This window comes from Oncorhynchus nerka, linkage group LG15 (assembly GCF_034236695.1).
Source record: "Oncorhynchus nerka isolate Pitt River linkage group LG15, Oner_Uvic_2.0, whole genome shotgun sequence".
NCBI lineage: Eukaryota > Metazoa > Chordata > Actinopteri > Salmoniformes > Salmonidae > Oncorhynchus > Oncorhynchus nerka.
The window spans coordinates 29,855,920-29,878,329 of NC_088410.1; the positions used below are offsets into that span (position 1 = coordinate 29,855,920).

Here is a 22,410-nt window from a genome sequence, read left to right on the forward strand (position 1 = left end):
ATCAGTCACAAGGACCTGAGGTTGGTTGGAGGCTCTCGGGGTGGAGTCATTATCCTGAGACATTAGGTTTGTAGCAGACTGGATGAGGTCTTTCTCTACGATGACAACACTGGTAGACAGCTCCTGAGACACTAGACCTGCAGCAAACTGGATCAGGTCATTCTCCACAATGGACATGCTGATGGAAAGAACCTGAGATACTAGGCCTGCACCAAACTGGATCAGGTCATTCTCCACAATGGAAATGCTGATGGACAGAACCTGAGACACTAAGCCTGCAGCAGACTGGATCAGGTCATTCTCCATGATGGCAACACTGGTGGACAGAACCTGAGACACTAGGCCTGCAGCAGACTGGATCAGGTTGTCTTCCTCGATGGAAACACTGGTGGACAGAACCTGAGGAGTCTGCAGGAGTGTCAGTAGCTCCCACTCATCCAGGAAGAAGCTCTCGACAGAGGGGAAGCTTCTTCCTTTCAGAGCTGGGGGAATGTAGGGGGCGTAACCAACTGTCCAGAGCAGAGAGCTGTCAATGGCATTCGCATAGTGGTACTGGTCGCCAAGTATCTCTGGAAAGCTCTGATGGACTTTCTGACTCTCTGACTCTGGACCATCAAGGGCGTTGATTTGGGTCACCATTGAGATCCACCCTGAAAGAAACAATATGGTAACAGAGGGTAACATAACAGATTTTTTTGTATTATAAACAAGGAATATTCTCCTTTTCACTAAATTGAAGTACAAGTGTGTCCCAATAATATCTCATTTCTCCTGAATTGTGAACTTGTTCACTACTTCCCACAAATCTAAAACATTGGATTGGTGGAGTCATGGGCTAGTGGGAGTCTAACTATATTTATTATACCAGTAATTTCCTTTGAAATCAGTGAAATTAACAAATACACACTTTGGTACAAAGGAGAGATAATTGGGACATAGCATAAGTTTATAACTTAATTTTGCATGGTAACTAACAACAAATGCCCCAAATCATCTTAACCTTACGTTTTATTTTTTACATTTCCTTTCAACTAATAATTCAACATTCAATTAATATTTAAGTTTCAAGATGTAAATTAATTGAATTGTTCCCACCTGAATCAACTTCGTAGTCCTTAACAATGTCTGTCTTCAGGGAGGATGAAAGAAAAGCTCGCCATAATAATGCTGTCTCTCTCATTGTTTGTCAATCAAGAACTGTTGAATTCTTGACATTTATGAACTTCTCTTGTGTTCTGTAGTTCCATGTGATGCGTCAGCATTGTGACAATCTCGGTCGCATTGAGATGGTATTCTTTACACAGAATGGCATGATGCAGTGTTTGGAATCGGAATGAAATTAGATTCTGTTGACTACACACTCTGGCCATAAACAATATGCAAAGAATACCTCATTGATTCATTTTAAATTGATCATCCAGTATTGAATGTTTATGCATTACTGCAACCATGCGTAAAAGCGGCACCTAGATGCGTTCCCGGTGCTTTTCCTCACCTCGGCAATGTACACAAACAGTGCATTCGGAAAGTATTCAGACCCATTCCCTTTTCCGTTACCACCTTATACTAAAATTGATTAAATTAATTTCCCCCTGATCAATCTACACACAATACCCCATAATAACAAAGTGAAAACCCATTTTTAGAAATGTTTGCAAATTTAAAATAAATTATAAATACCTCACTTATCTTCAGACCCCTTGCTATGTGACTCCAAATTGAGCTCAGGTGCATCCTGTTTCCATTGATCATCCTTGAGATGTTTCTACAACTTGACTGGAGTCCACCTGTGGTCAATTCAATTGATTGGACACGATTTGGAAAGGAACACACCTGTCTATATCAGGTCCCACAGTTGACAGTGCATGCCAGAGCAAAAACCAATCCATGAGGTTGAAGGAATTGTCCGTAGAGCTCTGAGACACGATTGTGTCGAGGCGCAGATCTGGGGAAGGGTACCAAAAAATATCTGCAGCATTGAAGGTCCCCAAGAACACGGTGACCTCATCATTCTTAAACGGAAGAAGTTTGGAACCACCAAGACTCTTCCTAGAGCTGGCTGCCCAGCCAAACTGAGCTATGGGGGAGAAGGGCCTTGGTCAGGAACCCAATGGTCACTCTGACAGAGCTCCAGAGTTCCTCTGTGGAGATGGGAGAACCTTCCAGAAGGACAATCATCTCTGCAGCACTCCACCAATTAGGCCTTTATGGTAGGGTTGCCAGACAGAAGCCATCCCTCAGTAAAAGGCACATGACAGCCCGCTTGGAGTTTGCCAAAAGGCACAATTAAACAACATTCTCACATGTAGTGCCTTCAGAAAGTATTCACACCCCTTGACTTTTTTCACCTTTTGTTGTGTTACAAACTGGGAATAAAATGGATGTAATTGTCATCTTTTGTCAACAATTTACACAAAATACTCTGTCAATGTGGAATATTTTTAATTTTTTTAATGGAAAATAAAACATCTTATCTTGATTAGATTAGAATCACCGTTGGCAGCGATTACACCTGTAAATCTTTCTGGGTAACTCTAAGAGCTTTGCACACCTGGATTGTACAATATTTGCACATTATTCTTTAATAAATGTATCAAGCTCTGTCAAGTTGGTTGTTGATCATTGCTAGAGAGACATTTTCAATTCTATCCATATATTTTCAAGCCGATTTAAGTCAAAACTGTAACTAGGCCACTCAGGAACATTCAATGTCATCTTGGTAAGCAACTCCAGTGTATACTTGGCCTTGTGTTTTAGGTTAGTGTCCTGCTGAAAGGTAAATTCATCTCCCAGTGTCTGTTGGAAAGTAGACTGAACCAGGTTTTCCTCTAGGATTCATAAATGATTGCTTTTACATATATCATCTGAACATTTCCTCAGAATAAATAACACAGGATTGTAAGGGAGCTAGAAATACCACTAGATGAGGAAACAGAACACCAAAAACAGGCAATATACCTTTTGCAGAAAACACTTCAATAACCATTTTTAATTCATGCCTGATGGGTGGAGAGTTTTAAAATATATTATCCACCTGCATTTTGTCTGGAGAAGACTAAGTTCCAGATTACCACCCCTACGTGAACGTTTTATCTGCTGTATAGAACAGAAGAACATGGAAGAGACCGGGTGACAGGTGTTGTGCCGAAAATCTCCCCCCTGACAGAATTCTCTCCCCCCTTTGCGTTCTTTATTGCTGCAACTTGCTTGCTAGTTGAGATTTATGCTCTTCACTCCATTGTCAGTTTAGCCTACATTTCACTGATCTTAGTAGCAGAAAGCATTTGTTTTCAGAAAGCAGTTTTCGGTTTGGCTATTTGATTCAAGTGTATGTGGCGGTTCTAGCTTGTATGGCGCCCTGGACGAACCCCCCCTTCAGCGCCCCCGGCAAGATGCCGCCCGTACCTGAATACGCTACTGATTTTGTATTAGTCTAGAAATAAATCTCTTTGCCACAATTCTTAATCTCTCCCATGTCTTATTCGACTCGTATTTTTGAAAGTGTAAAGATAATAATTCAGCCATAATTGTTCTGAAATATGTATTGCTTGCCAACATTTTACTCCCTCCTCTATGTTTAATATAACCCACATACATAAGTTATTCATTTCGGTTGCCTATCCTAACGTGAAGTTTGTTCTATAGAAAGTATTTGACTGTGTCACAGAGAGTATTTGACTCTAGCCACAAAATCAAGAAAATTAGAGGGGGGGGGGGGGGATTTTCGGCACAACACCGGCCTCATAGAAATTACGTGCAATAGGGGATTTAGGGTAATTTCTCCTTACAGCACTCTTGAGTACTATAATAAACGTTCTTAACGTTCTTATCTACTGCCCACATATTACATGGACAAGAGATCAGGTTTAAGACATTAGATGAGCTGCATGTGAGGAACAGTTTGACAGTGTATTGTTTACCAGTTGCAGAGCTGCTGAATAGGTTCACTTTTTTAACGGGAATCCCTACATGCCGTAGAACTACTGCAGGGGTAGAAGCCAGTCACCTCGTCAAGTCTTCCAACATGTATTTTTATGGGGACATGAGTGAACATGCAGAGTCTCGGGTGGCTGAGGCCCCTAAAGATCTTCTTGGCCTACCTTGACACCAGGTGATGTAGAGGATGGCTAAGACTAGCTTGCAAAGCAGCCCTGCTGCGATTTCCTCTGGTTTTGGGGGCGGCACGCAGACTGTAAAACAGTGCTGGCTGTCAGGCATCGCTCAAGGTTTAAATTCCCCAAGAGTGATATGCATATCAGTACGCAGACCTAACGCTCTCAAACGAAGTACTTCCGCCCAGACGTACGTCATCAATACTGGCGGTATTTTGAAAAGGAACTAGCTAGCGGTGAAGTTGACAGCTGTATGTCATCTATCTGTGGCTGTATGATATAGTGAAATATTATACGTTTTAAGAAAATCAAGCCAGCTAACTATTTCAAATATGGTAGGTGGACACGTTGTTTGACAAAGTGAAAAACAGTCGATTTCCAATTGACGAATGTTCTCCTATTTGTAAATGTAATGATATAACAACTTGTTTTCAGTCGGATATGCTCATCTTTACCCACTGCTAACGTTTGCTAGCTAGCTAACGTTCGTTTGAGGTTTTGGTAACTACCTAGGAGCTGTAATGTTTCGTCCAAGAGTAACGTTACTTCCTGCTTTTACGTTAAAAAAAATACTTTGACATTTTCACTAGAATTGATGAGGAAACTGGCTAATTTACTAATCTAGCTAACTTAATCTGACTTGCTAGTATGACTTCAAGGTATTTTAGTAACTCACCAAAGTAAAGATGTTGGTAGAGTGCTGACGAACATTTCTTTGTATGCGCCTGGTGTATTTTCTTCCCAAAACATGATTCAAACGACTTTTTAAAATGTTCCGCCAGACTCAATGGTCCACGCTATAGAGTGCAGATCCAATGCAATGCATGGGCGTGGACCAGAGCTCGGTAGTTACCCACTTCTTGATAACAATATTGTGAATTCCTTGTTTTCAGAGATCCAACGAGGTAACGTTGCAACAGGAGAATGTAAGTACGGTAGCCAAATTTGAGCCTTTGTAAGCTTTACTGAAATTACAGTAATTTATCCATTAAACATGCATGTCCTAATAATTCTGACATTTTTGTCACAGGAACAGCCACTGGACACAGAGTCAGAGGTCCAGGATACTCCAGTACCACCTGCCATTCCTTTCTACACAGAGTGCTCGGAAGCTGCACAGGCACAACTGTTTAACGAGTGTGAAGAGCAGTTTGCCCAGCTAGAGATGGTACTGGTCTGTTTACGATGGCCGCTTGGTCCTGCACAGACAACTTTGGATGATGTGATGTTATTGTGTTAATGTTAAAATGTAATATTCTTTGTTTTTCAGCTTCAGAACGAGATCATTCTCGCAGAGCCAGACTCGGATGAAAACCCACAAGAACAGGTCAGAGATGGCCCTATTTCCCTATAGCTGAATGAAAGCATTAGTATGTGTGATGCATGTACTTTTTACATTGTCTTGCCTTATCTGCTGCATATCTGTTATATGTCCAACAGTCTGTGAATAGATTGACGGCTGTAGCAGCTGAGCTGAAGCAGTGGCAGACAAGACGGCCAGAACGTGTGTGTCTGGTTTCTACTCTGAATATCATTCCTTTATAACTAATTGATTGTACTTATACTGTATGACTTAAGCATGATATGTACCATCAGAATGTGGTTTACTTTCTGTCCATAGTGTTGTCCACAAATCCTGAGGTGTTACTCGTCGTTGGAGCAGAGGAGGTAAATTCACATGTGGATGTTGCCTTCCACAGTAGTAGTTATTGTTGGAAAATAAATATTTCGATGCAGTTACCTTTAATATACAGTACCAGTCAACATGACACCTACTCATTCAAGGGTTTATTTATTTTTAATATTTTCTACATTGTAGAATGTGAATAAATCAAAACTATGAAATAAAGTGTTAAACAAATAGAAAATGTTATATTTGACATTCTTCAAAGTAGCCACCCTTTGCCTTGATGACAGCATTGCACTCTTGCCATTTTCTCAACAAGCTTCATGAGGTAGTCACCTGGAATGCTTTTCCAACAGTCTTGAATGAGTTCCCAAATATGCTGAGCACTTGTTGGATGCTTTTCCTTCACTCTGCCGTCCAACTGATCCCAAACCATCTCAATTGGAATGAGGTTGGGTGATTGTGGAGGCCAGGTCTTCTGTTTTGCTAGCACAGACTGGAATATGTTCCGGGATTCTTCCGATGATATTGATGAGTACACCACATCAGTCAATGGTTTTATCAATAAGTGCATCGAGGACGTCGTCCCCACAGTGACTGTATGTACATACCCCAACCAGAAGCCATGGATTACAGGCAACATTCGCACTGAGCTAAAGGGTAGAGCTGCCGCTTTCAAAAAGTGGGACTCTAACCTGGAAGCTTATAAGAAATCCCGCTATGTCCTCCGACCAACCATCAAACAGGCAAAGCATCAATACAGGACTAAGATCGAATTGTACTACACCGGCTCCGACACCCGTCGGAAGTGGCAGGGCTTGCAAACTATTAGACTACAAAAAGGAAGCACAGCCAAGAGCTGCCCGGAGACACGAGCCTACCAGACGAGCTAAATAACTTCTATGCTTGCTTATAGGCAAGTAACACTGAAACATGCATGAGAGCATCAGCTGTTCCGGGCGACTGTGTGATCACTCTCTGCAGCCGATGTGAGTAAGACCTTTAAACAGGTCAACATTCACAAGGCGGATTACCAGGATGTGTACGCTGAGCATGCGCTGACCAACTGGCAAGTGTCTTCACTGACATTTTCAACCTCTCCTTGTCCGAGTCTGTAATACCAACATGTTTTAAGGAGAACACCATAGTGCCTGTGCCCAAGGACACTAAGGTAACCTGCCTAAATGACTACCGACCCGTAGCACTCACGTCCTGGTAATCCACCTGGCCCAGCGGCTTTGTGAATGTTGACCTGTTTTTAAAGGTTTTGTTCACATCGGCTACCGAGATCCAGTCCAGCTGGTGCTCTTGTGCATGCTTCGGTGTTGCTTGCCTCAAAGTGAGCATAAAGGCATTTAGCTCGTCTGGTAGGCTCGCGTCACTGGGCAGCTCGCGTCTGGTTTTCCAGCGCCAGCTCAGCTCTAGCCTTTAGCTCGATGTGGATGTAGCCTGTAATCCGTGGCTTCTGGTTGGGATATGTGCGTACGGTCACTGTGGGGACGATGTCGTCAATGCACTTATTGATGAAGCCAGTGACTGAGGTGGTGTATTCCTCAATGCCATTGGATGAATCCCGGAACATATTCCAGTCTGTGCTAGCAAAACAGTCCTGTAGTGTTGCATCCGTGTCATCTGACCACTTTCGTATTGAGCGAGTCACTGGTACTTCCTGCTTTAGTTTTCGCTTGTAAGTAGGAATCAGTAGGATAGAATTATGGTCAGATTTTCGAAATAGAGGGTGGGGGAGAGCTTTGTATGCATCTCTGCGTGTGTGGAGTGAAGGTGGTCTAGGATTTTTTTTTTCTGGTTGCACATGTGACGTGCTAGTAAAAATTTGGTGAAACTGATTTAAGTTTGCCTGCATTAACCTCTTGCCTCTACTTGGGACGCTTGCGTCCCAACTAGAGCTCTGGAAATGCAAATGCGCTACGCTAAATGCTAATAGTATTAGTTAAAACTCAAAAGTTCATTAAAATACACATGCAGGGTATCGCGACAGCATGAGAAGCTATTATCTGATAGCATGCACCAATACACTACAACAGAAAAGCACAGCAGGGGACGTAAACAAAATAATTAGCATTTCGGCGTTACACAAACCGCACAATAAAATAGAAAACAGTCATTACCTTTCACCATCTTCTTTGTTGGCACTCCTAGATGTCCCATAAACACTATTGGGTCTTTATTTCGATTAAATCGGGCCATATAAAGCCAAGATATCGTTATATGTAGACTGTGTGATAAACGAAAAAAACAGCGATTTCACAACGTAACGTCATTTTTTTAAATTCAAAAAGTAGACGATAAACTTTCACAAAACACTTCGAAATACGTTTGTAATGCTACTTTAGGTATTAGTAAACATTAATAAGCGATAAAAATCATCCATAGGCGATGTAGAAATCATTAGCTGTCGTCTTGGAAAAAATTTCAGGAGAGAGCTCTTCCGGAATGATCTGGGCGGAGACCGGAGGTAAGTCGTGCCCCTCTTTCGGTTCAACCAAGAATCAAAGATGATTCAATTCACAAGACTCTAGACAACATGGGGATGCTGTGGGAGTTGAATGCTCGGTCTTATCTAATTCGGCTCACTGTTAACAATTGCTGGAAGTGGCGCAAGGATATTTATTTCCATTTTCTGTGATCAGGTTTTCCTGCGCTTTCCGATGTAACGCACGTTATGTAATAGCCACAGTCGTGATTTAACCAGTTTTAAAAACGTCCGAGGGTTTCCTATCCACACATTCTAACCATATGAACGTACTATATTCCTGGCATGAGTAGCAGGGCGCTGAAATGTTGCGCGATTTTTAACAAAATGTTCAAAAAAGTAGAGGGTCGACTGAAGAGGTTAAAGTCCCCGGCCACTAGGAGTGCCGCTTCTGGGTGAGCATTTTCTTCTTTGCTTATGGCCTTATAGTTGGTTGAGAGCGGTCTTAGTGCCAGCTTCGTTATGTGGTGGTAAATAGACTGCTACGAATAATATAGATGAGAACTCTTGGTTGATAGTGGTCTACAGCTTATCATAAGGTACTCTACCTCAGGCGAGTAATACCTCAAGACTTATAATATTAGACTTCGCGCACCAGCTGTTATTGACAAATAGACACACCCCCACCCCTCGTCTTACCAGAAGTAGCTTCTCTGTTATGCCGGGGGCATGGAAAATCCCACCAGCTCTATATTATCTGTATCATCGTTCAGTCACGTCTCGGTGAAACATAAGATATTACAGTTAATGTCCGTTGGCAGGATAATCTTAATCGTAGGTCATCAATTTTATTTTTCCAATGATTGCACGTTAGCAAAAAAAACTGATGGCAGTGGGAGTTTACTCGCTCACCTACGAATTCTCAGAAGGCTGCCCGATCTGCGGCCCCTCTTCCTGTCTTTTCTTCAAGCAAATTACAGGGATCTGGGCCTGTTCCAGTGAAGCAGTATATGCTTCTCGTCGGACTCGTTAAAGGAAAAAGTTTCTTCCAGTCCGCGGTGAGTAATCGCTGTTCTGATGTCCAGAAGTAATTTTTGGTCTTGACAGACGGTAGCAGCAACATTGTGTACAAAATAAGTTAAAATAAAATAAGTTATAAAAAAACAACTAACAAAATAGCACAATTGGTTGGGATAATGTAAAACCTCAGCCATGTTCTTCAAACACATTAAGAAGGAAAGAAATTCCACAAATAAACTTTTTAACAAGCCACACCTGTTAATTGAAATGCGTGACTACCTCCATGAAGCTTTTTGAGAGAGTGCCAAAAGTGTGCAAAGCTGTCATTAAGGCAAAGGGTGGCTGCTTTGAAGAATCTCAAATATTAAAATATATTTTGATTTGTTTAACACTTTTTTTTGTTGCTTAACACATGATTCCACATGTGCTATTTCATAGTTTTGATGCCTTCACTATTATTCTACATTGTAGAAAATAGTAAAAAATTAAAAATAAACTTGAGTCAGTGTGTCTAAACATTTCACTGGTTCTGTAGACATTTCAGATATCAGCTATTTTATAGTTATACAGAGCCTTATGCTTATGAAAAGTAACCATATTCATGTATAACACATTTATTTTAAAAAACTGTTCTCAACTACTTCCACAGTTACAGAAGCTGAATTCACAACTGGAGTTGGTCCTCTCTTGCTCACAAGCCAAGAGAGACACACTGAGAGAGACTTTAAAAAGGTTTTATTTGGATGTGATTGTTATTCTAAATCTCCAACCCTTTGAATGTTGACATGGAGACAGTAGATTTGACAGTATACATCTGTGTTCCTGTTTCAGTGAACAGAAGTGGTTGGAGAAAAAGAAGGAAGTGTTGAGGGCAGGCACTGAACATGTGGTCAAACAGCGACTGGAAAACGAAAGGTTATCAGAACACAGGTAAGGTACAACAACTGGGTCATGTTTGTTAGGGCACACTGTAAATTAAGTTTTTACAAGGCTTAACAAAAACAAATGTTTTTATTTTCAGATTGTACCTCCCCGTTTCACTATGTTTTGTAGCGATTTCTTCGGTTTCCTGCCTAATGCATATGATCCTGAATAATAGAAACTGACACACAAACCAACACATTGACAACTACCCTGAGTTTAATATGGAAGTATTGCTGCTGCTGTTCAGTGTGTTGCAGGACACTAAGAAGAAGATCCAGAAGATGAAGGATTACCAGAACAGACTGATGGAGACCCTGGCAGACGTACTGGCGGAACACTTCCCACTTCCTACACAGGAGACCAACGCTGACAAGAAGGAAAAGGTGGCAGTCTTAGTGATGTATTATGTGGCTCTGATGGAGGGGTTCCTCAATGGTCACACATTGTTTTTTTACGGTTGCATCTAGCTTGGTCTCAGATCTGTTTGTGCTGTGTAGCTAACTGTTGTGTTTTGTTGGGCAAGAGAGCACAAATGCATCTGGGACCAGCCTAGATGCTATTATTTTTGTTTTCAGAACATTCCTCAAGAGCTGAACGAGAATCTAATTTCACTCAATGAAGTCCTGGAGGTAAGTCTCTGTTCGCATGCATTGTTTGTTTTATTATTCAACCCGGTGCTCTGGTTTAATTTTGTATTACTTTATTACTACATGCTTGAACCAGTAGCAGCTTTATAGTCTAGCTTTTTATGACCCTATGACTATATTTTACATTGACATTACACTCACATCTTTGTAATGTAGATCAATTTGATCACAGTACAACAAACGACCTAAAAACATCCCTACTCACCTCTTGCTCCAATTGAACAACAACATAAATAACAATCTTAATCCCTTATCTTAAACCCTTATCTTAAACCTTATCTTCCATTGTTAAAATGTGCAGCTGCTGATGAACACGACTCTGGAGACGCCTCACGATCCCTACGTATCGATAGACGAGACGTTCTGGCCCCCGTACACAGAGATGCTGCTGCGCCACGGCATTGCACAGAGACACCCAGAGGACTGTTTCAAGATCCGCCTGGAAACCTTTTATTAACAGTAACTGGTCAGACATCTTGGTTCTAGTTTTGTCAGCGTGTATAGCAACCTGGTCCCAGATGTTTGTGCTGTCTTGCCGCCTCATTGTCATGCCATCGATCATAAGTGTTGGTTATACAGTACAAACAGATCTGGGACTAGGCTAGGTGTATGGGAATATCATGAGTATGTATTGAGATAGTGGCTTGATAGGTCACTGGTTTATAATGTTATTTCCTGTATGTTTCATAATTGGTTAACCTTTTTGAATGTTTTTTTTTACATGTTAAATATCTATGCATGTTGCTCTCTGGCTACTGGAACACAATTAGCATACTTTGGTGAAACCTTAAATTGTTATGTATATATTTCCATGTATCAATGTATGCCAGATTTGTTCTTAACAAAATTAAAAATCATAACAAAAAATAGACATTTGTCATTCACTGTAGCACTTTGTTCTAATCCAAAGAAGAGAAAACATCTTGATACATCAGTACATGATTTACAGCAGTCAATTTAAACTCAAGTAAATAAGAAATTGTATAATATTTTTGCAAATACCTACAGAAATTCAAGGACTGATAACCTGTACCTACAACACATTATTAAACGTTGAAAAATGCACACAAACAAATTGTCAAGAAGCCCTGACATGCGTCAGCAGAATACGTCATCTCCAACATCCAATCCCGAGAGCCGTTTAGGTATGTCCACCCGCCTCCCGCAAATTCTTGTGGGCGGAGAGCAAATTTCGGTTCCGGGTGTTTTTACACTTCTCGAAGGCGTTCATTTGTCTGATTATGGTCTTAAATCATAAAGTAAAAAATAATCACGAACATTCAAGGTAGAAAACAGTTTCATTGAAAGAACAAATAGAACATCAGCAAAGATGACGACCCGATCAGAGAGAGAGAAGGCCCTGAAACTCAACGAGCAGCATCAGGCCATTCTGTCCAAAATGCTGAGAGAGGACGACAACAAATACTGCGCCGATTGTGAGGCGAAAGGTAACTATATAACACAATGTGAACTTCGTTAAATGTCATTTGATGTTATATAACTGTTTCAGTTATTCGCCAGCCAGACTCCGATTGAGTTGTTAGCTAACTATGCTAACTGTAAGTAGCAGCTAGTCTGCTGACACCTTCCTTCCTCTTTAGCATTTATCCGGTAGCTTCTAGGCTATAGCATAGTTATGCTAGGTAGCATTTTGTCTCCCACCGCACCTTGAACCATGATCCAAACTTTAGTCATACAAGAAAATGCAAGTTTCGACACCCCTGCACCATGAAAGTCACCACTGGGGAAACTATGCCTAAATGTCAAAACATGTCACTCTAAAAGAATGCACAGGGAAGGCCTGCCTATCTGAAGTCCTATTGTGACACCTGCACCACAGGTACAGACATGTTCTGATAAGTTGAATCATCCCTTACCTGGGTCCGGTTCATTAGACACCTAACAGAAGAGAACAGACTGAACCGGTGCACTAATGAGTACGACTCTGTCTCTGCCTGCCAGGTCCAAGATGGGCATCATGGAACCTGGGAGTGTTTATCTGTATCCGATGTGCTGGCATCCACAGGAACCTTGGGGTTCACATATCACGGGTCAAATCTGTCAATCTGGACCAATGGACAGCAGCACAAATACAGGTAATTAGCCAATGTCCAGGATTTACAATATTCCTAAATTAGAAGTGTCATGTATTCACCTATATTTATTGACACAGACACCTCTCTTTCTTGTATATCCTACTGGTTGAATACAAAGTTGCCACTTTTTTTTAATACAAAGTTGCCACTTTTTTAACCCATACTTATCATGTCCCCCCTGCTGTTTCACTATCCACCCTCCACCCCTCTTTCTCTCTATCTCTGTGCTCCTCTTTCTCTCTTTCTCCCACCCTCTTTCCCCCCATCTCTCCTTCTCTTCTCTAACAGAGCATAGTAGATATGGGCAACTCCAAGTCCAGGCAGCTTTATGAGGCCAACCTTCCAGACAACTACAGAAGGCCTCAGACAGACCAGTATCCTTACAACTACACACACACACACACTCTCACTCACTCACACACTGCAGTTCCCAAAAAGCTTCCCATAACACATGTACTTGCCCCTTTATAATATTGCTACCTTTTTCCCCCTTAACCCCTGACCCCAGAGCAGTGGAGTTCTTCATCAGGGACAAGTATGAGAAGAAGAAATACTACAGCAAAAATGTGACCAATGGACACAGCGTATGTATCTCACCTCTGATGCCACACTAGAATGTGTTACTTATCTTATTTGTATGTAGACTCTCCAAAGTGTTGCTTGTTATGTGTTAGGTTAAAGGGATACTTGGGGGTTATGGCAATGAGGCCCTTTATGTACTTCCCTAAAGTCAGATTAACTATTGGATACCATTTGTATCCATTTGTCTCTGGGTCCGGTATGAAGGAAGTTGGGGGTAGTTTCACTAGCTAATGCTAACTAGCATTAGCGCAATGACTGGCTGCTAGCATGTATTTCCACAGGTGGTTATGTTGCTGCTGGGGTACTGTTTTATTGTGCTTATGTCCTAACCATTTTGGAACATTATTCAAACGAGATTAGGCCTTTATCTCGCTTCCTCCATTTTCTTTCTTTCTAATTTCCTCTTATGATGATTCCTCTACAGCCAAAAGACAAGGAGAGCAAGAGAGAGAAGGAAACTGATAGAGGAACCAAGCTGTCATACAATGCCAAAGTACGGTGGTTTTGAATGGATACATCTATAGACTCCTTATATAAGATATCTGTCTCAACCCAACCCATATTCCTTTTTTCGGCAATCACACTGTACACCCTGTTCATCTCTTTTGAGCTTTGCAGTCAGAATGATATGTGTATTTTGTTTATAACAGTTCCACTCATCATGACACTCCATGCTATAGCGGTCAGGTTTTAGTGGTTTACTGGGAGCAGACTTAAAGGGCAATTCCACTCATCATGACACTCCATGCTATAGCGGTCAGGTTTTAGTGGTTTACTGGGAGCAGACTTAAAGGGCGATTCTGCCGCTTTTCAAACTCATATTCATTTTCCAGCACCATACCATTGTCTACATATGTGAAAACGGAGCGTTTCTATGATCTGTGGTTAAAAGGATCAAATTGCTTCCTTGTAACATTACAGGGCAGGATTTAAAATCAAGAAATACTGATTTATTTATTTTTGCCAGAGGGAGAGTATTTTCTTGCTCCCTATGTCACCAATCTCCTAGTGTTTTTGATGTAGAACTTTTAAACTTTTTAACCAAATGCATGGTTTTCACATGTCAACACCGGTATTGTGCTGGAGATAATGAAAAGGAGGTTGAAAAGTGGTGGAATTGCCCTTTAACAGTCTAGTATGGCAAACTGTATGAAAAACATTACAGTTAACAGGTCTGGCATTATACCAGTACTTAATACAACTAATCATCAATTTACAAATGTTTATGGTCACCATGTCCAGCAAACTGATTTGTTGTGGTGCGTCTCACTGTGTAGTTACTTTGACGTGTTGATACATTGATGGCATGGTTAAAAATAGACCATCTGTGGGTTTAGGGTTCAAATGCTGGGCATCGAGCTCCCGGCATGTTGGTTCCTAGACAAAGCATTGAATGTGGTCAAGTAACCCAAGGCTGAGGATGCACCTAACCTTTGACCTCTAAGACGGCTTGACTGCTGAGGGTTTGAAATATCCCTTGCATGTCTTATCTGAAGTACACCTCATCAGGATCTTTGCTCTCATTATGAACTAAACCTATGCTCAACCGAAGCCCTGCATATTTAGCCATTAGTCTGGAAGACGCTTAACACATCAACTTCATTATTACTTCCAAGACTACATTATTATTTTTTCACAATCATTATGCCTTTTCTCTTGGAATCAACCCCTGAAGAGGGAAGAGACCCGCCATGTCCCCAAAACCAGTCCTGTGAAGACAGCAGAACCTCCCGTCAACCTACTTGGCCTTGGTAAGATTAAACCAATCAGTTTTCCAAAACGAAAATGAGAGTTTCTTATTGGACAAGTTCAGGTAGTCCTTCCTAGTTTCATCCCGTTTTTTTCCCCTTCGTTTTGTGCCTATTGAATGTGACCCTGCTTTGCCTTGATGCATACGACCCTGGGTGGTAGCCTAGCAGTTAAGAACTAACTAGGGGAAATTTGTCGATGTGCCCTTGAGCAAGGCACTTAACCCTAATTGCTCCTGTATGTCGCTCTGGATAAGAGCGTCTGCTAAATGACTCAAATGTAAAATGTACTAAACCAGTCAGTTATTCAGAAATGCTGAGTCCTGAACAATACACACATTCATCTTAAGTATGTTTTTTTCCCTCCCCTGTATAACCTGTTTTACACATCTGTTTCCACCCCTCTATGTTGCTCTCTCTGTCTCTCCCATCTCTCTAGATGCTCCAACACCTGCCCCTGCTAACAACGGTAGTGCTGCTAGCACAGCAAGCAGCGACTTGGATATCTTTGGCCCCATGGTGTCCAACCCCCTCCCCTCATCTAATGCTGCTGCTCAGTTCTCTCAGGTAACACAATCTGATGACCTCACCACTTCCCTGGTCCAGGGAGACACGCAGCCCCACAAACATGAAGACGCATACTGAACTTCTATATTTACATGCACACATATTACCTTGTACATCTACATCTGAACGATGGCTCAGTTGGTGGAGCATTGTGCTTGCAATGCAGTGAGTAATTAGCTGTTTACCCATTGTCTCACACACATCTATGCAGGCCAATGCATGCTAGTGTGAGAGACGTTTGAAGAGCAAGAGACTCAACACACTGAATAGGGTTAGCGACTTTTCTTACGTCTTTCTTACAGTTTTTGCTTCCTTCTTCCAGGCTAGCTCCAGTACCCCAGCCAGCACCCCAACACAACCCCCAGCAGCAACCCCATCCTCGGGCTCTGCCCAGGGAGACCTGGACCTGTTCAGTGAGACTGGTGGTGGAGGGGGCATTAAGGGGGAGGACACCGGGGCCAAGAAACCCCTCTCCAAGGACTCCATCCTGTCCCTGTATGGGAACACCAGTATGCCTCAGATGCCCCAGCACCAGCACCAGCAGGCCCAGCCTGGTAAGGAGAAGTACAGACACAAGCCTAACACATGCACAGTATGTACACTCATGCAGGGCTCTACACTGACCTATTTTACAAGGAGCACGTGTAGCAGCAGCCAAAGAAATGCCAAAACAATGACAAATATTTGAGGTAACAAGACGTTTTCTTTGTAATAATGGTGCAAGCATGACGGTCATGAATCTGCACTCAGTGTATCCACCATGGCACTCCAGGGCTGCGGTACAGTGAAGTAATCATTTCAACAATTATCATCAGAACTTGTGCTTCTTAATTAAAATCCCAGGTCGTACAACTTAATATTTAGGCGCATATGCGAGTAAAATGGTTGCACTGTAGAGCCTTGTCATAAGTAAGCGTGGACATGTGCACACATCGTGATGTGACTTTGATTAATGTGATGAATGTTATTTATCGAATCAACTATGTTTAATTGTTACTCGATTAAATTAATCATGTAACAATTAACGCATTAGGAATTTGGGGCACCACGGAAGAAGTTGTTTAATGAGTTACCATCTCCCCAATTAAACTCTAGAAGAAATATATAAGATATATCGATAACAGTAATTTATTAATCATTACCTCATATCAGTCTCATTCTGAACATCGCAGACTTCTCGAATCCGTAAGAACCCCAGCCTTTTCTGATTATTCAGTTCTACACAAATGTATTTAATTATTTATTTACTAACTAGCTAAATAATAACACAGAATACACATTTACACGAGACAAAAGTCTCTAGTGGACTGACAAGATATGATGGCTTGTTACACAATGGAGAGGGGGTGGAAAAGAGAGGGATAGAGAAAGGGACATTTATTGTGGATACATTCTAGGACTGTTCTCACATTGATCCTATACCTTGTACACGAACTGCTGCCCGTTTGGGTAAGAAATGCAATGTATTTACGTGTAAGTTAGATGTCTTTGTCCATTGTCTCTCTGTTGAAACCAATCAATCCTTCTATGGGGAATGGCTTGATGGGTGTAAGGCTCTGATTGTTCACCAGATTTCACAATATCCTTCTAGTTGTACTGGCTTGGAGTGGAGTGTTTCTTCTGAACTGATCTTCAGATGCATCAATGATTGTCTGAGATGGGATCCTCTCATTCCTTTCTCTGGTAGATGGTCAAAGTTCTAGATCCTTTTACATGCACAGTTGCAGACTGTCAATGTTTTGGTCTAGTGAGTTTATCTTCTTCAACTCGTGTTGAGTTTCAGTGTTTCCAGCCATTTGTAATGTTTAGCTCACGCTTCATGTCTGCTGGTCTGAATGTTAGTTTTTAGCGAGTCCTTTTAAGCACTCTGGTTAGAAAGGGCAGTTCCGTCACACTGACACGTTCGTCTGACCTCATTCAGGGTGTGTGCAACGGACATGAAAAGTATGATCTCATTAGAAAACTAAAATCACATTCATATCTTAACAAAAAAAGAGTAATCGTTTTTCATATTGTATTAACATCATATTGGATGCAAACATAACCTGTCTAGGATTGTCTAGGACCCCGCAACAGCCAGTGAATGTGCAGGGCGCCAAATTCAAAAAATCTAATAATTAAAATTCCTCAAGCATACAAGTATTTTACACCATTTTAAAGATAAACTTCTCGTTAATCCAGCCACAGTGTCTGATTTCAAAAAGGATTTACAGCGAAAGCACCACAAACGATTATGTTAGGTCACCACCAAGCCACAGAAAAACACAGCCATTTTTCTAGTCAAGTCACAAAAAGCAGAAATAGAGATAAAAGGAATCACTAACCTTTGATGATCTTCATCAGATGACACTTATAGGACTTCATATTACACAATACATGTATGTTTTGTTTGATGAAGTTCATATTTATATAAAAAATCTGAGTTGACATTGGCACGTTACGTTCAGTAGTTCTAAAACATGCGGTGATTGTGCAGAGAGCCACATCAATTTACAGAAATACTCATAATAAACATTGACAAAGATACAACTATTATACATGGGACTTTATGTAAACATCTCCTTAATGCAACCGATGTGTCACATTTCAACATTGTCAACATTACTCAGAAATAGCATTTGAAATATTCACTTACCTTTGATGATCTTCATCAGAATGCACTCCCAGGAATCCCAGATCCACCATAAATGTTTGATTTGTTTGATCATGTCCATCAGTTATCTTATTTTGTTAGGGCGTTTAGTAAACTAATTCAAAAGTGCGTTCAGGTAGCGCCCGAACGTCGGACAAAAAGTTCAAAAAGTTATGTTACAGCCCGTAGAAACATGCCAAACTAAGTATGGAATCAACCTTTAGGATGTTTTTAACATAACACTTCATTAATGTTCCAACCGGACAATTCCTTTGTCTGTACAAATGAAGTGGAAAGTAGCTACCTTTCACGTGAGCGGGCCAGACCGAGGCTGTGGCACTCTGCCAGACCACTCACTCAAAGAGCCCTTATGAGCCCCTCCTTTAGAGTTGAATCCTCAAAACAGGTTCTAAATACTGTTGACATCTAGTGGAAGCCTTGGGAAGTAAAACATAACTAATATCACCCTGTATCTTCAATGGGGGCTGAGTTGAAAAACTACAAACCTCAGATTTCCCACTTCCCTGTTGGATTTTCTCTCAGGTATTTGCCTGCCATATGAGTTATGTTATACTCACAGACATCATTCAAACAGTTTTAGAAACTTCAGAGTGTTTTCTATCAAATACTACTAATAATATGCATATATTAGCATCTGGGACAGAGTAGGAGACAGTTCACTCTGGGCACGCTATTCATCCAAAAGTGAAAATGCTGTCCCCTATCCCAAAAAGGTTAACAGCCGAAGGGTGGTTTCCTTCCTAAGGTACAGTATTTGGTTCATACAGTTTTTAAAAACATCACGAAATGAAAACCAATATGATATTATTATTTTTTAGATCCCCACTGACCATTCTTAACATTCCTGTCTTATAAATATTGTTCCAATATTCATTTTTGGGGTGTTGTAGTTTTGGCTGCAAATATAATCTGGAGAACAGAGGCATTCCTTTGGTTGGTACTGAACAGCAGGAGAGGGTTCTCTGCTGCATAAGATTTACGATTGACGTGAGGTGTCATAACCGGCCCAGCCCCCCTCTCCTCTCCTGTGGTCTGAGGCCTTGGATCCTTGACCAGGAGAGTCATGACACACAAGTGCATGCGTACACACACACCAACCAATAACACAGAGGTTAGAAATGGTCTCCAACTGGCTCTGGGCTATATAAATACATGCTGGTAAATACCAAATACTTCTACAGAAGCAAGTCATCAACCAAGTTGTTCAGTCACTTTCCCACTCTCAGTATATCTATGGCAAGCAGTCATAAAGGCTAAAAGAAAATTATATTTTGAAAGAAACTCAAACTGTATTTCTCCTGTCTTTCTCCCTTCCAGCTGGTATATACATGAACCCCGCCCAGATGCAGTTTCCAGTAGGCATCCCCCAGCAGCAGGTCCCTGCTGGCTACCAGGCCTTCCCTGGCATGGGCACAGGCATGCCCCCCACCACCGTCATGGGTGCCATGATGGCTCAGAACGGCGCTGCCATGATGGGACCCAACACAGGTATGATGGTTGGCATGACGATGCCCAACGGTTTCATGGGACAAGCGCCCGCGGCCGGGATGGTTGGCATGGCCCCGAGGATGATGGGGGTACCACAGGGGGGAATGCCCGCGGGTATGGTGCCCGCTCAGGGCATGCAGGGGATGTATGCCGTCCAGCCTGGGCAGCAGGGACACTGGAACATGGGACAGGTATGTTAGTTATTTTAATGTCACGTTCTTTGACATATTGGGGATTTTCCCCTGGGGGTAAACTTTGCATTTGAAGTATAAGATGGTTTTATAAGAATACAATATCAAGTGTCTTTGGGAGTTGACTTAGGTATGGCAATATGGTAACATTACCTAACTATCACATTTTCTCAGATCTATATAAAGGCATTGGGGTCAGGGCTTGATTTAGTAACAGGCAATATTGTGTTTCCCTGACCCTGACACCTTACTATTCATCTCTCCTGTCTTCCCCAGATGAACCAGCAGATGTCAGGGATGAGTCTGAACAGTGCCGGGGGGGCCATGGCCTTCGGTCAGCCTGCCTCCACCATGGGAGGCTGGGCTGCCGCACCCTCCGGTCAGACCCTCAGCAACCAGCTCTGGAAGTGACCCCCACAGGGTCAGGGCAGCGGCAGATGGGGTCGCAACCAGGGGGTCCGAAATCCAACATCCAACCCCTCCCCCCAGAAACCTCACTATGAACTGATGCCCGTTCTCCAATTGATACTGACCACTCTCTAACATCGAGCTTATCTGGCTCTGTTCGCATACTGAAGAGATGCAGCCATCCTTCCTTGTTTCTTTCAGGTAATCACAGATCCATTGGTGATTGGACAGGTGAAAGCAAGGTGACCGTCTTATTAGTCTGACCGACCCAATCAGATCAGTGATTACTTCAAGGAAGGAAGCATTTCTGAAGTATTCAAAGGGGCACATATATCTCTTTCTGTCACTTTCTATCCATCGCTCTCTCTTTCCGTCTCTTTTTTGTGAGTAAATTGGGAGTGCTCATACACCATCATACGCAGGCTGGCAGTCAGTGCCTGTTACATGTTGTGGATATCATAACTCTTTTCATTTTCCTTTTTTGGAAAGAAACAAATGACAACCATAACAACGTAAACAAATACAACAACGAAGACATCATCGACAACATATCGAAAAAGCTGCAGGACCAGTTACACAAGCTTTTATTGTATCATTATAAAAATTATTATAGAGAATTAAAGAAAAGTATTTAAGCTTTAGGAGAAGACATGGCTATAATTTCTGTGAATACTGCTCTCCTATGTACAGCTCTGTATAACATTTTAAACTACCTGTGGTTCCCCTACAAAATAAAGTATGATAAACCAATGTGTCTTGTGTGTTTTAGATTCTAGACTTCTGAGTTCTAGATTTTGCCATTAACAACAATCAATGTCACTTCTACCAGAACACCTAAGAAGGGTCCGAAGTTGGCATTTAAAACATGTCTACTCCCCCATGTATCTAGTTTTTGTGGGGCTAGGCTACACACATGCAATTGTCAGGTGGTATCATTCTTTAACCATCCTTTGCAGAGCTGGCAGGTTAAATACACCACTATAGTATCATATAAGAGGGAATATAGACACGGAGAGCCAAGAGCTCCCTTTTAAGTAGGCTAAAAATCTTACAGAATTATGTTGATTGTGCAACATGGTAAAGAAAAAAAGATTTAGTAATTGTTTTCTGAAAAAAGAACTGAATGAAGAAGCACTGAACTGAAGAGCTAGGAAGAATAAACAAATTCCCAGGTAAGGAAAAACGCGGGACATGGTTTTAGCACGATCTCTTTTGAGTGCATAAACAGAGTGAGGGTGTTGACCCTAGTTTACTCGATATTCTACAATCAATTACAAGTATTTGAGGACGACATATTAACATTTTGCTAATGGCCACACCTTCGGTTGTTGATTATCCACACGAGGAGGAGGATACGGTGAAGGTGCCCGACGAAGAGCTCCGGGCCCGTCTATGCGACTGACGCTTCTCCCTCCCTGTACCATCGAAGCTCCCTCCGCTACTATTACCTTTCAGAACTGCCTCAACACGGTCAGCTGTGGAAGACCGTACCCGAAGTCAAGACCAGCTAATGTCAGAATCCTACATTTGTTTAATTTTTAAATAGTATTTGAGATTATCTTTAATGAAAAGCGGTATCTGAAATAAATGTACAGTTGTTAAACAGAAATAGAGTTCCAGGTCACACTATTTGGTTAGTTCCAAATAAATGATTTACAGACACGGGTACTTTCAACCAACGATCTGTTTATAAGCAATTATTTGCTAAGGTTAGGGTTCGTTTAGAATTCGGGTAAGGGTTGCGTTTAGGGCTAGGGTTAGGATAAGGGTATGGCTTATGGTTAGTGGATAGCGGTAATTATTTGAAATGTTGACAGTTATTGAACATCTACAAACCATCTACTTGGGACTATCCAAATAAAGTGTTACCGAATTCCATTCTAAACCCTCCATAATGGCATTCTGCAGATATG

At 41.6% G+C, this 22,410-nt stretch overlaps 2 protein-coding genes across 2 annotated transcripts; both read left to right on the plus strand.

Moving 5' to 3' along the window:
- Positions 1-4,311: 4,311 nt before the first annotated feature.
- Positions 4,312-11,633, plus strand: LOC115142406 (centromere protein K-like). Its single transcript, XM_029681834.2, has 11 exons — positions 4,312-4,447; positions 5,006-5,038; positions 5,143-5,280; positions 5,383-5,439; positions 5,553-5,616; positions 5,734-5,780; positions 9,843-9,925; positions 10,025-10,123; positions 10,365-10,500; positions 10,693-10,746; positions 11,066-11,633. Exons 1-11 carry the CDS (start codon positions 4,445-4,447, stop codon positions 11,219-11,221), a joined length of 870 nt encoding a protein of 289 aa, XP_029537694.1. The 5' UTR covers positions 4,312-4,444; the 3' UTR covers positions 11,222-11,633.
- A 285-nt stretch (positions 11,634-11,918) lies between these two features.
- On the plus strand, positions 11,919-21,247 carry LOC115142404 (stromal membrane-associated protein 1-like). Its single transcript, XM_029681830.2, has 10 exons — positions 11,919-12,212; positions 12,727-12,860; positions 13,149-13,234; positions 13,369-13,444; positions 13,867-13,935; positions 15,118-15,193; positions 15,630-15,757; positions 16,080-16,311; positions 19,728-20,089; positions 20,366-21,247. The coding sequence occupies exons 1-10, from the start codon at positions 12,095-12,097 to the stop codon at positions 20,498-20,500; spliced, it is 1,416 nt and encodes a 471-aa protein (XP_029537690.1). The 5' UTR covers positions 11,919-12,094; the 3' UTR covers positions 20,501-21,247.
- The last annotated feature ends 1,163 nt before the right edge of the window (positions 21,248-22,410 follow it).

What these genes read in the sequence shown, in the direction of transcription:
- LOC115142406 (XM_029681834.2), top strand. An exon ending in ATGAAAACCCACAAGAACAG is followed by an intron (nt 5,440 to 5,552) that starts GTCAGAGATGGC and finishes TATGTCCAACAG; the next exon opens with TCTGTGAATAGATTGACGGC. An exon ending in TCGTCGTTGGAGCAGAGGAG is followed by an intron (nt 5,781 to 9,842) that starts GTAAATTCACAT and finishes CTACTTCCACAG; the next exon opens with TTACAGAAGCTGAATTCACA.
- LOC115142404 (XM_029681830.2), top strand. Translation starts at nt 12,095, where the DNA reads ATGACGACCCGATCAGAGAGAGAGAAGGCCCTGAAACTCAACGAGCAG. An exon ending in CGCCGATTGTGAGGCGAAAG is followed by an intron (nt 12,213 to 12,726) that starts GTAACTATATAA and finishes TCTGCCTGCCAG; the next exon opens with GTCCAAGATGGGCATCATGG. An exon ending in AGAAGGCCTCAGACAGACCA is followed by an intron (nt 13,235 to 13,368) that starts GTATCCTTACAA and finishes CCCTGACCCCAG; the next exon opens with AGCAGTGGAGTTCTTCATCA.